General features: G+C 47.5%; 1 protein-coding gene across 1 annotated transcript in view; it reads left to right on the top strand.

Moving 5' to 3' along the window:
• Positions 1-13879, top strand: part of LOC143983796 (sterol O-acyltransferase 2-like) — a 433796-nt gene that overhangs the window by 343379 nt on the left and 76538 nt on the right. The window contains exons 7-8 of the mRNA XM_077483886.1: positions 5694-5760; positions 13386-13470. Of these exons, the coding sequence (XP_077340012.1) occupies positions 5694-5760; positions 13386-13470 (152 nt within the window). The remainder of the gene's footprint in view (positions 1-5693; positions 5761-13385; positions 13471-13879) is intronic.

Genomic DNA, 13879 nt, shown 5'->3' with positions numbered 1-13879 from the left:
AAGCGGTGTGGTGGCCTGGCTCCTGCTCATCATCCAGGATAATGTCGTCCTCTTCATTCTCCTCTCCCCATCCACGCACAACAACAGGGATCCCAGAAAGGTTTAAAGCATGCTCTTCTTGCTCCTCCTCATACGCCCCGGCACCATCCTCCTCTGACTCCTCTTCAGACTCCGATTGTTCACTTGTCTCACATAGAGTAGCCCCCCCTGGGAATTCATCCAGCATTGCGACTTCCTCATCTTCCCGCTCCTGCTCCTCCACAGCTTGATCAATGACACGAAGCAATGCACGCTCCATAAAGAAGGCATAAGGTACCATGTCACTGATGGCGCCATGGCTGCGACTGACCAGTTTGGTGATCTCCTCAAATGGCCGCAGAAGTCTGCATGTGTCGCGCATGAGCAGCCATTGGCGCGGTGAAAAAAACCCCAGCTCCCCAGAACCTGTTCTGCCGCAGAGTTCATACAGGTAGACGTTAACTGAATGTCAGCAAGGCGAGCCATGGCCGTGTAAGATCTTCTGAAATGGGCCGAGATTTTCCTTGCCTGCCGCAAGATGTCCTGAACCCCAGGGTATTTGACAACGAATTGCTGCACGACCAAGTTTAAGACGTGTGCCATGCATGGTACGTGCATAATTTTGCCCTGTTTCAATGCGCTAAGCAGATTGGCACCGTGGTCACACACCACTTTACCAACTGTCAAATTGAGCGGTGTTACCCACTGATCTGCCTGTGAACGCATGGCAACGTCTCACCTGGCATGTTGAATAGGTTCTGGGGAGCTTGGGCGGCGCAGCGGAAGAGACGCTAGCAGCGAAAAAGGAGGAGTCAGTCGAGGAGGAGAGGGAGGAGGATGGAGTAGGAGGAGGAGGAGAAGAAGAGTCAGGCCTGCATGCAATCCGTGGCGGTAAAACCAAATCTACACGGGTGCCACGGGTTACATGCTTGACGGCCATCAGAAGGTTCACCCAGTGGGCAGTAAAAGTGATATACCTTCCCTGCCCGTGTTTGCTAGACCACGTGTCTGTGGTCAGATGTATCTTGGCACCGACACTGTGTGCCAGAGATACATTCACTTGCAGCTGAACATGGCCATATAGCTCTGGGATGCCCTTCTCTGAGAAATACTTCCTTCCTGGGACCTTCCATTGTGGTGTTCCAGTGGCCACAAATTTGCGAAAGGCCTCTGAGTCCACCACTTTATATGGCAGTAGTTGGCGGGCTATGAGTTCTGACAAGCCAGCCGTCAACCGTTGGGCAAGAGGGTTATCCGGCGTCATAATTTTGTTACGCTCGAACATTAGGCCCACGGAAGCCTGCCTTTTTGCAGAAAAATGTGAGCTTGGCGTGATGGAAGGTGGAGTGGTGGACAATTGTGAGGAGAGAGGAGAAGGAGAAGTAGAACACGAGGCCGGACGGTGAGAGCCTGGAGTGTGGCTTTGTGTGTTCCGTTGCTCCCACTGGGCTCGGTGATGGCTGCTCATTTGCCTTCTTAAGGCGGTCGTCCCTAGGTGAGTGTTGGGCTTACTGCGACTAATGCCTTGACTGCAAAGATTGCAGAAGGCAACGCTATTGTCAGCAGTGGACACGTTAAAAAAAGCCCACACTGCGGAGCCATGTGCCATGGCCTGCCTCTTCCTCTGCCTGTCATTTTTTAAATGACCCTGTGACAAAACTCTCAGTCCCCATACTAATAAAGGACTGCTGCAGAATAGGGCAGCAGTCAGCAGTAGTGCACCTCAACCCTATATATTGTGGACCTATACCAGTCCTTAAGGAATAGCAGACTGTACCTCACTCAACCCTATGTACTGTAGTACCCTATACCTTACCAGTCCTTATAAGGACCTTTGTGGAACAAGTAGGTTGTGAATGATTAGCAGACTGTACCTCAGTCCCTATACTGATAAAGGACTACTGCAGCAGTAGGTCAGCAGTAGTGCACCTCAACCCTATGTATTGTGGACCTATACCAGTCCTTAAGGAATAGCAGACTGTACCTCACTCAACCCTATGTACTGTAGTACCCTATACCTTACCAGTCCTTATAAGGACCTTTGTGGAACAAGTAGGTTGTGAATGATTAGCAGACTGTACCTCAGTCCCTATACTGATAAAGGACTACTGCAGCAGTAGGGCAGCAGTAGTGCACCTCAACCCTATATATTGTGGACCTATACCAGTCATTAAGGAATAGCAGACTGTACCTCACTCAGCCCTATGTACTGTAGTACCCTATACCTTACCAGTCCTTATAAGGACCTTTGTGGAACAAGTAGGTTGTGAATGATTAGCAGACTGTACCTCAGTCCCTATACTGATAAAGGACTACTACAGCAGTAGGGCAGCAGTCAGCAGTAGTGCACCTCAACCCAATATATTGTGGACCTATACCAGTTCTTAAGGAATAGCAGACTGTACCTCACTCAGCCTTATGTACTGTAGTACCCTATGCCTTACCAGTCCTTATAAGGACCTTTGTGGAACAAGTAGGTTGTGAATGATTAGCAGACTGTACCTCAGTCCCTATACTGATAAAGGACTAATGCAGCAGTAGGGCAGCAGTCAGCAGTAGTGCACCTCAACCCTATGTATTGTGGACCTATACCAGTCCTTAAGGAATAGCAGACTGTACCTCACTCAACCCTATGTACTGTAGTACCCTATACCTTACCAGTCCTTATAAGGACCTTTGTGGAACAAGTAGGTTGTGAATGATTAGCAGACTGTACCTCAGTCCCTATACTGATAAAGGACTACTGCAGCAGTAGTGCACCTCAACCCTATATATTGTGGACCTATACCAGTCATTAAGGAATAGCAGACTGTACCTCACTCAGCCCTATGTACTGTAGTACCCTATACCTTACCAGTCCTTATAAGGACCTTTGTGGAACAAGTAGGTTGTGAATGATTAGCAGACTGTACCTCAGTCCCTATACTGATAAAGGACTACTACAGCAGTAGGGCAGCAGTCAGCATTAGTGCACCTCAACCCAATATATTGTGGACCTATACCAGTTCCTAAGGAATAGCAGACTGTACCTCACTCAGCCCTATGTACTGTAGTACCCTATGCCTTACCAGTCCTTATAAGGACCTTTGTGGAACAAGTAGGTTGTGAATGATTAGCAGACTGTACTTCAGTCCCTATACTGATAAAGGACTAATGCAGCAGTAGGGCAGCAGTCAGCAGTAGTGCACCTCAACCCTATGTATTGTGGACCTATACCAGTCCTTAAGGAATAGCAGACTGTACCTCACTCCACCCTATGTACTGTAGTACCCTAGATCTTACCAGTCCTTATAAGGACCTTTGTGGAACAAGTCGGTTGTGAATGATTAGCAGACTGTACCTCAGTCCCTATACTGATAAAGGACTACTGCAGCAGTAGGGCAGCAGTCAGCAGTAGTGCACCTCAACCCTATATATTGTGGACCTATACCAGTCCTTAAGGAATAGCAGACTGTACCTCACTCAGCCCTATGTACTTTAGTACCCTATACCTGACCAGTCCTTATAAGGACCATTGTGGAACAAGTAGGTTGCGAATGATTAGCAGACTGTACCTCAGTCCCTATACTGATAAAGGACTACTGCAGCAGTAGGGCAGCAGTCAGCAGTAGTGCACCTCAACCCTATATATTGTGGACCTATACCAGTCCTTAAGGAATAGCAGACTGTACCTCACTCAACCCTATGTACTGTAGTACCCTATACCTTACCAGTCCTTATAAGGACCTTTGTGGAACAAGTAGGTTGTGAATGATTAGCAGACTGTACCTCAGTCCCTATACTGATAAAGGACTACTGCAGCAGTAGGGCAGCAGTCAGCAGTAGTGCACCTCAACCCTTTATATTGTGGACCTATACCAGTCTTTAAGGAATAGCAGACTGTACCTCACTCAACCCTATGTACTGTACTACCCTAGACCTTACCAGTCCTTATAAGGACCTTTGTGGAACAAGTAGGTTGTGAATGATTAGCAGACTGTACCTCAGTCCCTATACTGATAAAGGACTACTGCAGCAGAAGGGCAGCAGTCAAGTATAATATTCTTTCTATATTTGGAAGAAAGAATATTATACGTGTACAAGCCTATTGCCATACCAGTCCTGAAAAGAACCTTTGTGGACCTAATAGTAACAGCTGCTGATTAAACTGACTCTCCCTCGCTGCCTCACACACAGCTTCCTGCCTGCCCCTATTTAAACTGACAAAACAGAGGCTGCTGGAACAATAACTTGAATAGCACTTTTGTGGACCTAGTAGTAACAGCTAATGATTAAACTGACTGTCCCTGCAGCACACAGCGTCCTGTCCCTTTCTCTACACTGACAAAAGACACTCAGGCTGCTGCAACAATCACTAGCACAGCACTGCCTCAAACCTATATCCTGAACTACATCTAACACCTATACCATGATACCAGTCCTTAAAAGAACTTTTGTGGACCTAATAGCTAGCGATTTGGGTCATTGAAGTCTCTCCCTGCTCCACACAGCAACCTCTCCCTATAGTGACAGAAGAAAGAATGTAAAATGGCCGCCGGATCGGGTCTATTTATAAGTTAGGGGGAATGTCCAAGTGTCCATGTGCTGTAATGTCTCAATTGGCTGTCCTGTACCCCATGATGGATGTGTCATCATAGGTCAAAGTTCTTTTACACAGTAAACACGGAAGTCTGCCGGGCGAACGGCGGCAATAGTCTGCTGATCGGGCGGACGGCAAACAGCCGAAATTCGCCGCAAAACGACCGCCGGGCGAACCGTTCGGCCATCCCTAGTTATTACAGTTGTGTTAAGTTCATAATGTTTTGAATAAATAAGCTTTATTTTTTGCACCGTCCTTTATGAATCATACTGTATTTTTTTGTTACAATCAAGTTCATACTGTATTTTATTATTTCAGATTGCAGTTTCAGGGGTGCCCTATGTACCAATTGCCACATACCAATTGCATGGTTCAGGGGTTTGCTATGTAGAGAGTGCAGAGTTCATGGGTGCGCTACATACAGAGTGCAGAGTTCATGGGTGCGCTACATACAGAATGCAGAGTTTAGGGGTGTGCTGTGCACAGAATGTAGGGTTGAGGAGTGTGTTACATTCAGATTAAAGTGTTTAGGGGTGTACTATGCACAGTGTGCAGGCTTCAGCTCACAGGCTGTCCTCACCTCACTTCCACCCCTCTTCAGCTCTGACCTCTGCACCACTTTCCCCCATTTCCGACCTCTGCACCACTTTCCCCACCTCTGCACACATCTTCCCCCAAAGCCCTGATCCCCCCCCCCCCCCCCCCAAAGCTTACTTGCATCTCATCTACTTGGCCAGGCTCTAGTACCGCTCGACAATGGACAATGTAGAAGGCTCCACCTCACTTGCAGTGAGATCACTGGTTGGCACAGAGGAGGATCGCAATGCAGCTTACCATGTGATGCCCCATCGCACACTGCACCTGCATCCCTTGTCCCTCCGGTGAGGGCAGGGCTGGCAGGGATCTGTGAGAGCCACCAAGAGGAAAGTTCTTCTTGTAGATATAGAAGGCTTCAGTGTTCACAAGTAGCAGTGGGAAGCGGAGCGCGAGCTGAAAAAAAAACCTGGGTGCGAGGGCCACATGAAATGGACCGCGGGCCTTGTGTTTGACACGTGTTCTATGTTCTTAAATCTGATCTTATTTTTTCTTCATACAGATTCGACTCATTATGAAGAGTTATTCGTTATTAAGAGAGGTAGTTCCTACTGTTTTACAGAAAGAAAGTAAGTATGAGCTTTGTTTAAAAAAATAAATAAATAAATAAATACATGTGTCCATTCTGACATCTAAACTACCTTCCTTCTAGTCTGTTATGGAAACTGCTACCAACCTCATCAGTCCACCAGTATTCAGCATCAGTCTATTCAAGTAGAATGCCACATTTTGTATTTGTTACAGGAAGCTGATACATAGTCTATTTGTAAAAGTCCCATTTAATAAAACTGTTCATATAAACTATTCAATCTGTTTAAAAAAAGGTTAGGAATTTTCTTCTTTTGCTGTTTTTTCCCCTTTACATATTTTGCTAAATTTCCTATTTATAATTTATCTTGTGGCATTTCTTTTTGTATAAATATCCCACTCCCTCTCCTATCACCCAGCACTATAAGCAGAGGCGTACCTAGGGTCTCCAGTGCCCTTGGCGAGAATCTGTATCAGTGCCCCCCCCCCCAGCACCCCCCCTCCCCTTCATTAAAGAATTCGAATTTCAGTTGTTTGTTTTTTTACATCAATTTCTTTTCATTTTAAATTGTCTGCATATCCATTAAAGATAATGCTTAGACTATACAGTCACTTTTCAATTGTTTTAACTTTTGAAATACTGCTGCTAAAACAATGGTAAAGCAGCGCTAAAAATAGTGCCGCTTTACCGCCGACGCCCTCGCCGCCCCAGTGTGAAAGGGGCCTAACTGAACAAGGGGAAATTAGAAGCTGATTGACTACCATGCACAGCTGCACCAGATTCCAAGTGCTCCAGTTTTAGTAATCCCCTCTCCTCCAAGTTCCAACTTGTGTTTTCAGCAGAGATAATAAGCAGCTATGTGCCAACACTGATTGCACAGACGGCCACAGCGAGGATGTGAATTCCCGGGAGGCCGTCACATTTTTCTCCTCACGTTGACAGCGGAATAGAAAAAAAAGCCGATCACCAGCTTATCTTAAAGGGACATTGGTCCCGAAACAGAAGAGGCAATTATGCCTCATAATTGCACCCTGAAAATGCCCACATGTGCCGCCTATCTATGCCCACAAGTGCCACCTATCTATGCCCATGAGTGGTGCCAATCAGTGCCGCATAGAAGTGCTGCCTATCAGTGCCCATCACTGCCACCCATCAGTGCTCATCACTGCCACCTATCGATGCCCATCAGTGCTGCCTCATCAGCGTACATCAATGACGGCCAAAAATTACCCATTTTAAAATTTTATAAAAATATATATATATATTTTTTAATTCTGTCCTTTTACATTTTTTTTTTTACAAAAAATAAAAATCGCAGAGGTGATTAAATACCACCAAAAGAAAGTTCTATTTGGGGCAAAAAAATTTGGTTACAGTGTAGCATGACCGCGCAATTGTCATTCAAAGTGTGACAGCGCTGAAAGCTGAAAATTGGTCTGGATAGGAGGGGGGTTTAAGTGCCCAGTAAGCAAGTGGTTAAAAAATAAATAAACAAAGCACAAGATGTGGGAACTGTTTATAACTGAGTGTTTTGGCAAACATAATGTGATTTATTAGGGTTTCCATCCACTGCCGCAATACTGGAAAAATAATAAATAGCGAAGCCATGTTACCTCAGGAAGCCCAAGGAGATGATGGAGATCACACTGTAGCTTAAAGCTTTTCATCCAAAATTCCAAATACAACCCCACAGCACAGGACAGGATACCATCAAGGCACGGACCTGCCGGGCATGGAAAGACCCCCTGTATGACTGCACTGCCTGCTCAGAAACTTGCACCTGCACCTGACCTACCTGTGGTGTGCAATGCCCCCTGTTGCAGAAAAAACACTGGGGGGAGCTTGGCTGACCAGCTGACCTATAGTGTGTGTAGGCTATGTGGCCCGAGCAGGAGGAAGGTCAGTGCAGTGCACTGGCGCTGCCCACTTGCAGCGCTGCGCCAGTGCCACATGATGTATATCCCTCTACTCCCTCTCCCTCCAGCAGCTGAAATAACACAAGAGGGAGAGGGAGAGGGAGACCGTGCCAGTAGTGGCAAGCAGTAGCAGTGCTCGGCAGCGGCGCTGCCAGCCCACCACTGCTGCTGTGCTGAAGCCTGGCCTGACAGCAATTGACTGAGAGACAGCGCCCCCCCCCGGCCTGTGCCCCTGGCGGGCGCCGGTCTCGCCAACCGCACGGTACCTCCCTGACTAGAAGATCGCCTTTTGCAGTTTTTTTTTCATGTGCTACCCAAGTTCTGTTTAATTGGCGAACTGTACATGGAAGAACTACTGTTTTATAGCACAGATGTTTAAAGAGGAAGTAAACTTCCTCTACTGACTGTTGCCTAAAATAAGGCTTACCTATAGGTAGTGTAAATATCTCCTAAACCTGCACCGTTTAGGAGATATTTACATTACATGCAGCCAGCAACATCACCCGTGCAATTCCTTCCAAACCCTGTGCCGTGAATGTCATTGCAGCTCCAGCCAGTCACAGAGATAGAGCCCGCAAACCCAGAAGCAAGACAGGTGAAGATGGAAGCGGCTGCAGCACTGACATTGTGGCGCTGGAACAGCTTTGTTTCAAGGTAAGTTTCACATAACGTGCTAGCATGTGATGCATACTAGCACATTATGACTTTATCCTTGCAGGGAAAAAATAAAAACATCCATTGGTATACAACCGCTTGGCAGATCTGTCTTTTTCAACCAAGCTGCCCAGGCACTCTGGGGTGCCTTTAGATTTCTTCAGGGGTGCCTTAGCAAAATTCCTAAAAATTGCCCAAAAATTGTATACAAGCCAACAAACCAGAGGGTGGATCAAATCTGCCTTTTAGTTACAGAAAACCACAGGTTTTCATTGGGCACCATTACAACCTTTCTATTTGTTGGCAGTAGCAGCTGGTGCTCAATATTTGGGGGTGCGGCAAAGAAACCTTCCTTCCTCACTCGCACTAATGCCATCCCCCCACACACACACACACCCTCTGCGGGAGATGGGCGGTGGCGATTAGTGCCCCTTCCTGTGAGAGACGGATAGCAGCGATTAGTGGCCTTACCTTAGGAGGCCAATGCTGCTGCTCGCTTTAGCTTCCCAAGGGAACAGCTGGGGCCATTGCATCTCCTCCAGGCCAAACAGGCATTGCTTCTCCTCCCGCCGAGCGGGAAGTGGGTCCTAAGACTTCCTGGCCAATCGGATCTCAGGACCCACTTCCTGATTGGCAGGGAGGAGAAGCAGGAATATTAATTCACACAACTGAGTTGGCTCAGGGCGCAGTGCTCTGCACCTCAAGCCCACCCCTTTTTTAAGCCAATTAGAGACTCAAGCTCTAATTCTGTGCTTCAAAAAAACATTAAAATCAATGCATCCAGCACCCTGCATGTAGATTAGGGGCCTGGCCCATGCATTAGGGCCCCTAATGGAGAGGCCGCCACTGTTTGCTGGCCTCCTAACGACCAATGACATTGGTTGATAAGGAGGCCATTGGGCGTCTGCACAGCATCCTTGTTTGCCCTTCCCTTGTACCTTTCTGTCAGCAGTGGGGTCACATTAGCTTTGCCTTGACTAAACAAAAGTTGAGAAACGCTAGTGCAGACTAGTGATGGACGAACTTCCGACGGGACGTTTAGCGAACGCGGACCGCGAACACGGCCGATAGTTAGCAAACCGTAACGTTCGCGGCGGGTCCCATTGACTTCAATGGGAGGCGAACTTTGCAAACCTACAGGTCAAATTTGCAGCCACAAAATAATTACTAGCTGTGCAAACATAGTCCCACCACATGGCCAATGACATAACACATGTATGAGGTGAATCTGGGATCGACAACTACAAGCATTCTTTTTTTATATGGGAAATTGTTGTGACAATTCAGGACTGTGGAGCGCATGAAGGCAATGGAGGAGAAGGAAGGTCAGGGTAGGCAAAGAGGGTGCAGGAGATGATCACCAGCAGTGTGACATACAGCAATGACACCTGCACCGTGATAGAGTCATCTGACAACAGCACCGTGATAGAGAGCACTGACATCAGCAGCGTGACATAAAGCACTAACACCAGCACCGTGAAATGCAGCACTGACAGCAGCACCGTGATAGAGAGCACTGACATCAGCAGCGTGACATAAAGCACTAACACCAGCACCGTGATATACAGCACTGACAGCAGCACCGTGATAGACAGCCCTGACATCAGCATCGTGACATAAAGCACTAACACCAGCACCGTGATATACAGCACTCACAGCAGCACCGTGATAGAGAGTACTGACATCAGCACTGTGATATACAGCACTGACACCTGCACCGTATGCAGCCCCAGGAGGAAGTCAACATAGCACAGGGGTGGTGGGAGCCCCTCATAATGAGCATAGCACAGGGATGGTGGGAGCCCCTCATAATGAGCATAGCACAGGGATGGTGGGAGCCCCTCATAATGAGCATAGCACAGGGATGGTGGGAGCCCCTCATAATGAGCATAGCACAGGGATGGTGGGAGCCCCTCATAATAAGCAGCCCCAGGAGGATGTCAGCATAGCACAGGGATGGTGGGAGCCCCTCATAATAAGCAGCCCCAGGAGGATGTCAGCATAGCACAGGGATGGTGGGAGCCCCTCATAATAAGCAGCCCCAGGAGGAACTCAGCACAGCACAGGGATGGTGGGAGCCCCTCATAATATGCACAGCAGAGGTACAGCCCCAGGAGGATGTCAGCACAGCACAGGGATGGTGGGAGCCCCTCATAATAAGCAGCCCCAGTAGAAATATGACACCGCTCAACCTCTTCAAAGAGGAGGGTACGGGCATATAGTACGGTGTGCTTTTTTTGGACAAGGAAGTGAGCCAAATGAAGAAAGGTCTCTGTGCTCGATTAAAAAAATTTTTTATAGACATATACATGGTCTACTGGTCACATGTGTTGAATTCCTCCGAGATCCATGCCTCATTCATTTTTAGAAATGTGAGGTAGTTAACACTGTCGTGAGCTAGGCGAGTACGCTTATCGGTCACGACCCCCCCTGCTGCGCTGAACGTCCTTTCGGACAGGACACTGGATGAGGGGCAAGCCAACAGTTCGATTGCAAATTGGGCAAGCTCTGGCCAGAGGTCAAGCCTGCCCACCCAGTAGTCCAGGGGCTCATCACTCCTCAGAGCATCAGCATCGACCGTTAACCCGATGTAGTCGGACACCTGACGGTCTAGGCTTTCCCTGATTTCTGCCATTTTGTGTTTGTACCGGGGATCTAAGTACGTTGCCACCCAGTACTGGTCCTTGACCCTTATGCTTTTTATACGGGGGTCCCTATTAAAACACTGGAGCATGAAGGCCCCCATTTGCACTAAACTGGAAGCGGTGTGGTGGCCTGGCTCCTGCTCATCATCCAAGATAATGTCATCCTCTTCATTCTCCTCTCCCCATCCCCGCACAACAGGGATCCCAGAAAGGTTTAAAGCATGCTCTTCTTGCTCCTCCTCATCCACCCCGGCACCATCCTCCTCTAACTCCTCTTCAGACTCCTGTTGTTGACTTGTCTCAGATAGAGTATCCCCCCCTGGGAATTCATCCAGCATTGCGACTTCCTCATCTTCCCGCTCCTGCTCCTCCACAGCTTGATCAATGACACGACGCAATGCACGCTCCATAAAGAAGGCATAAGGTACCATGTCACTGATGGCGCCATGGCTGCGACTGACCAGTTTGGTGATCTCCTCAAATGGGTGCAGAAGTCTGCATGCGTTGCGCATGAGCAGCCACTGGCGCGGTAAAAAAAACCCAGCTCCCCAGAACCTATTCTGCCACAGAGTTCATACAGGTAGACGTTAATTGCACGTTTCTGCTGGAGCAACCTATCAAGCATATAGAAGGTTGAGTTCCATCGCGTCGGGCAATCGCAAATAAGACATCTGACCAGCAGATTGTGTCGCCGCTGAATGTCAGCAAGGCGAGCCATGGCCGTGTAAGATCTTCTGAAATGGGCCGAGATTTTCCTTGCCTGCTGCAAGATGTCCTGGACCCCAGGGTATTTGACAACCCTATGTATTGTGGACCTATACCAGTCCTTATAGAATGGCAGACTGTACCTCACTCAACCCTATGTACTGTAGCACCCTAGACAGACCAAGTTACCAGTCCTTATAAGGACCTTTGTGGAACAAGTAGGTTGTGTGGGAGTGATTAGCAGACTGTACGTCAGTCCGTATACCGATGAAGGACTGCTGCAGTATAGGGCAGCGGTCAGCAGTAGTGCACCTCAACCCTATGTATTGTGGACCTAAACCAGTCCTTATAGAATAGCAGACTGTACCTCACTCAACCCTATGTACTGTAGCACCCTAGACAGACCAAGTTACCAGTCCTTATAAGGACCTTTGTGGAACAAGTAGGTTGTGTGGGAATGATTAGCAGACTGTACGTCAGTCCTTATACCGATGAAGGACTGCTGCAGTATAGGGCAGCGGTCAGCAGTAGTGCACCTCAACCCTATGTATTGTGGACCTATACCAGCCCTTATAGAATAGCAGACTGTACCTCACTCAACCCTATGTACTGTAGCACCCTAGACAGACCAAGTTACCAGTCCTTATAAGGACCTTTGTGGAACAAGTAGGTTGTGTGGGAGTGATTAGTAGACTGTATGTCAGTCCCTATACCGATGAAGGACTGCTGCAGTATAGGGCAGCGGTCAGCAGTAGTGCACCTCAACCCTATGTATTGTGGACCTATACCAGTCCTTATAGAATGGCAGACTGTACCTCACTCAACCCTATGTACTATAGCACCCTACACCAGGTTATTACCAGTCCTTATAAGGAGCTTTGTGGAACAAGTAGGTTGTGAATGATTAGCAGACTGCAGCAGAAGGGCAGCAGTCAAGTATAATATTCTTTTTATATTTGGAAGAAAGAATATTATACGTGTACAAGCCTATTACCATACCACTGATACCAGTCCTGAAAAGAACCTTTGTGGACCTAATATAGTAACAGCTACTGATTAAACTGACCCTCACTGCCTCACACACTGCTTCCTGCCTGTCCCTATATAAACTGACAAAACAGAGGCTACTGGAACAATAACTGGAATAGCACTTTTGTGGACCTGATAGTAACAGCTAATAACTAAACTGACTGTCCCTACAGCAGACACACCGTCCTGTCCCTTTCTCTAAACTGACAAAAGACATTCAGGCTGCTGCAACAATCAGTAGCACAGCAAACCTATATACACACCTAACACCTATACCAGTCCTGAAAAGAACTTTTGTGTACCAAATAGCTAGCAATTTGGGTCACTGAAATCTCTCCCTGCTCCACACAGCAACCTCTCCCTATAGTGACAGAAGAAAGAATGTAAAATGGCCGCCGGATCGGGTCTATTTATAAGTTAGGGGGAATGTCCAAATGTCCATGTGCTGTAATGTCTCAATTGGCTGTCCTGTACCCCATGATGGATGTGTCATCATAGGTCAAAGTTCTTTTACACAGTAAACACGGAAGTCCGCCGGGCGAATGGCGCCAATAGTCCACCAAACGGGCGGACCGCGAACAGCCAAAATTCGCCGTGAAACGACCACCGGGCAAACCGTTTGGCCATCACTAGTGCAGACACACAAGCTGTGTATTGTTTTAGGGCATGGCTCTTATAGATGTGAATTTAATATAGCTCCCATGTACTTCTTACAGACAAAGAGGTTCAACTGCCAAAACTTTCCAGTTACCTGTATTTCCTCTTCTGTCCAACTCTAATCTATAGAGACAGCTATCCCAGGTAAAAAGCCTTTTTATAACCTAATCATTGTGTGTATGTGCAACCCTTATCTGCACTGGACTAGTAATAAATACAGTACATCTGCATATATATGTTTGGAAAACATTTTGCTGTTTTTGTAAAGATGAAAGTACTGCACCTTGGAGCTTGAAGCATAGATGTTTCCCTGGGGGGGGGGGTTGTTGTTGAAATTTTATGAAGATGTATTTTAATATGTATTGTCATAGTGTATCCCAGTGTTAGTTCTCACAGAGCCCGCTCTAAAGAGCAGACTGGGGCAGGCTGTAGAGAAGTGTTTGCAGGGTGGGGATATGTCCACCAGCAAAGGGCCCCAGAACAGAACAGAACAGAACGATTGTCTGGGGGGATGTGTTCGCTCTGCAAAGACATTATCGGTTTAGCAGATGTG

Source organism: Lithobates pipiens, unplaced genomic scaffold (assembly GCF_037356315.1).
Source record: "Lithobates pipiens isolate NorthernLeopardFrog02 unplaced genomic scaffold, aLitPip1_a1.2 Scaffold_16, whole genome shotgun sequence".
Taxonomy (NCBI): Eukaryota; Metazoa; Chordata; class Amphibia; order Anura; family Ranidae; genus Lithobates; species Lithobates pipiens.
This window is presented reverse-complemented; position numbering and strand designations above follow the sequence as displayed.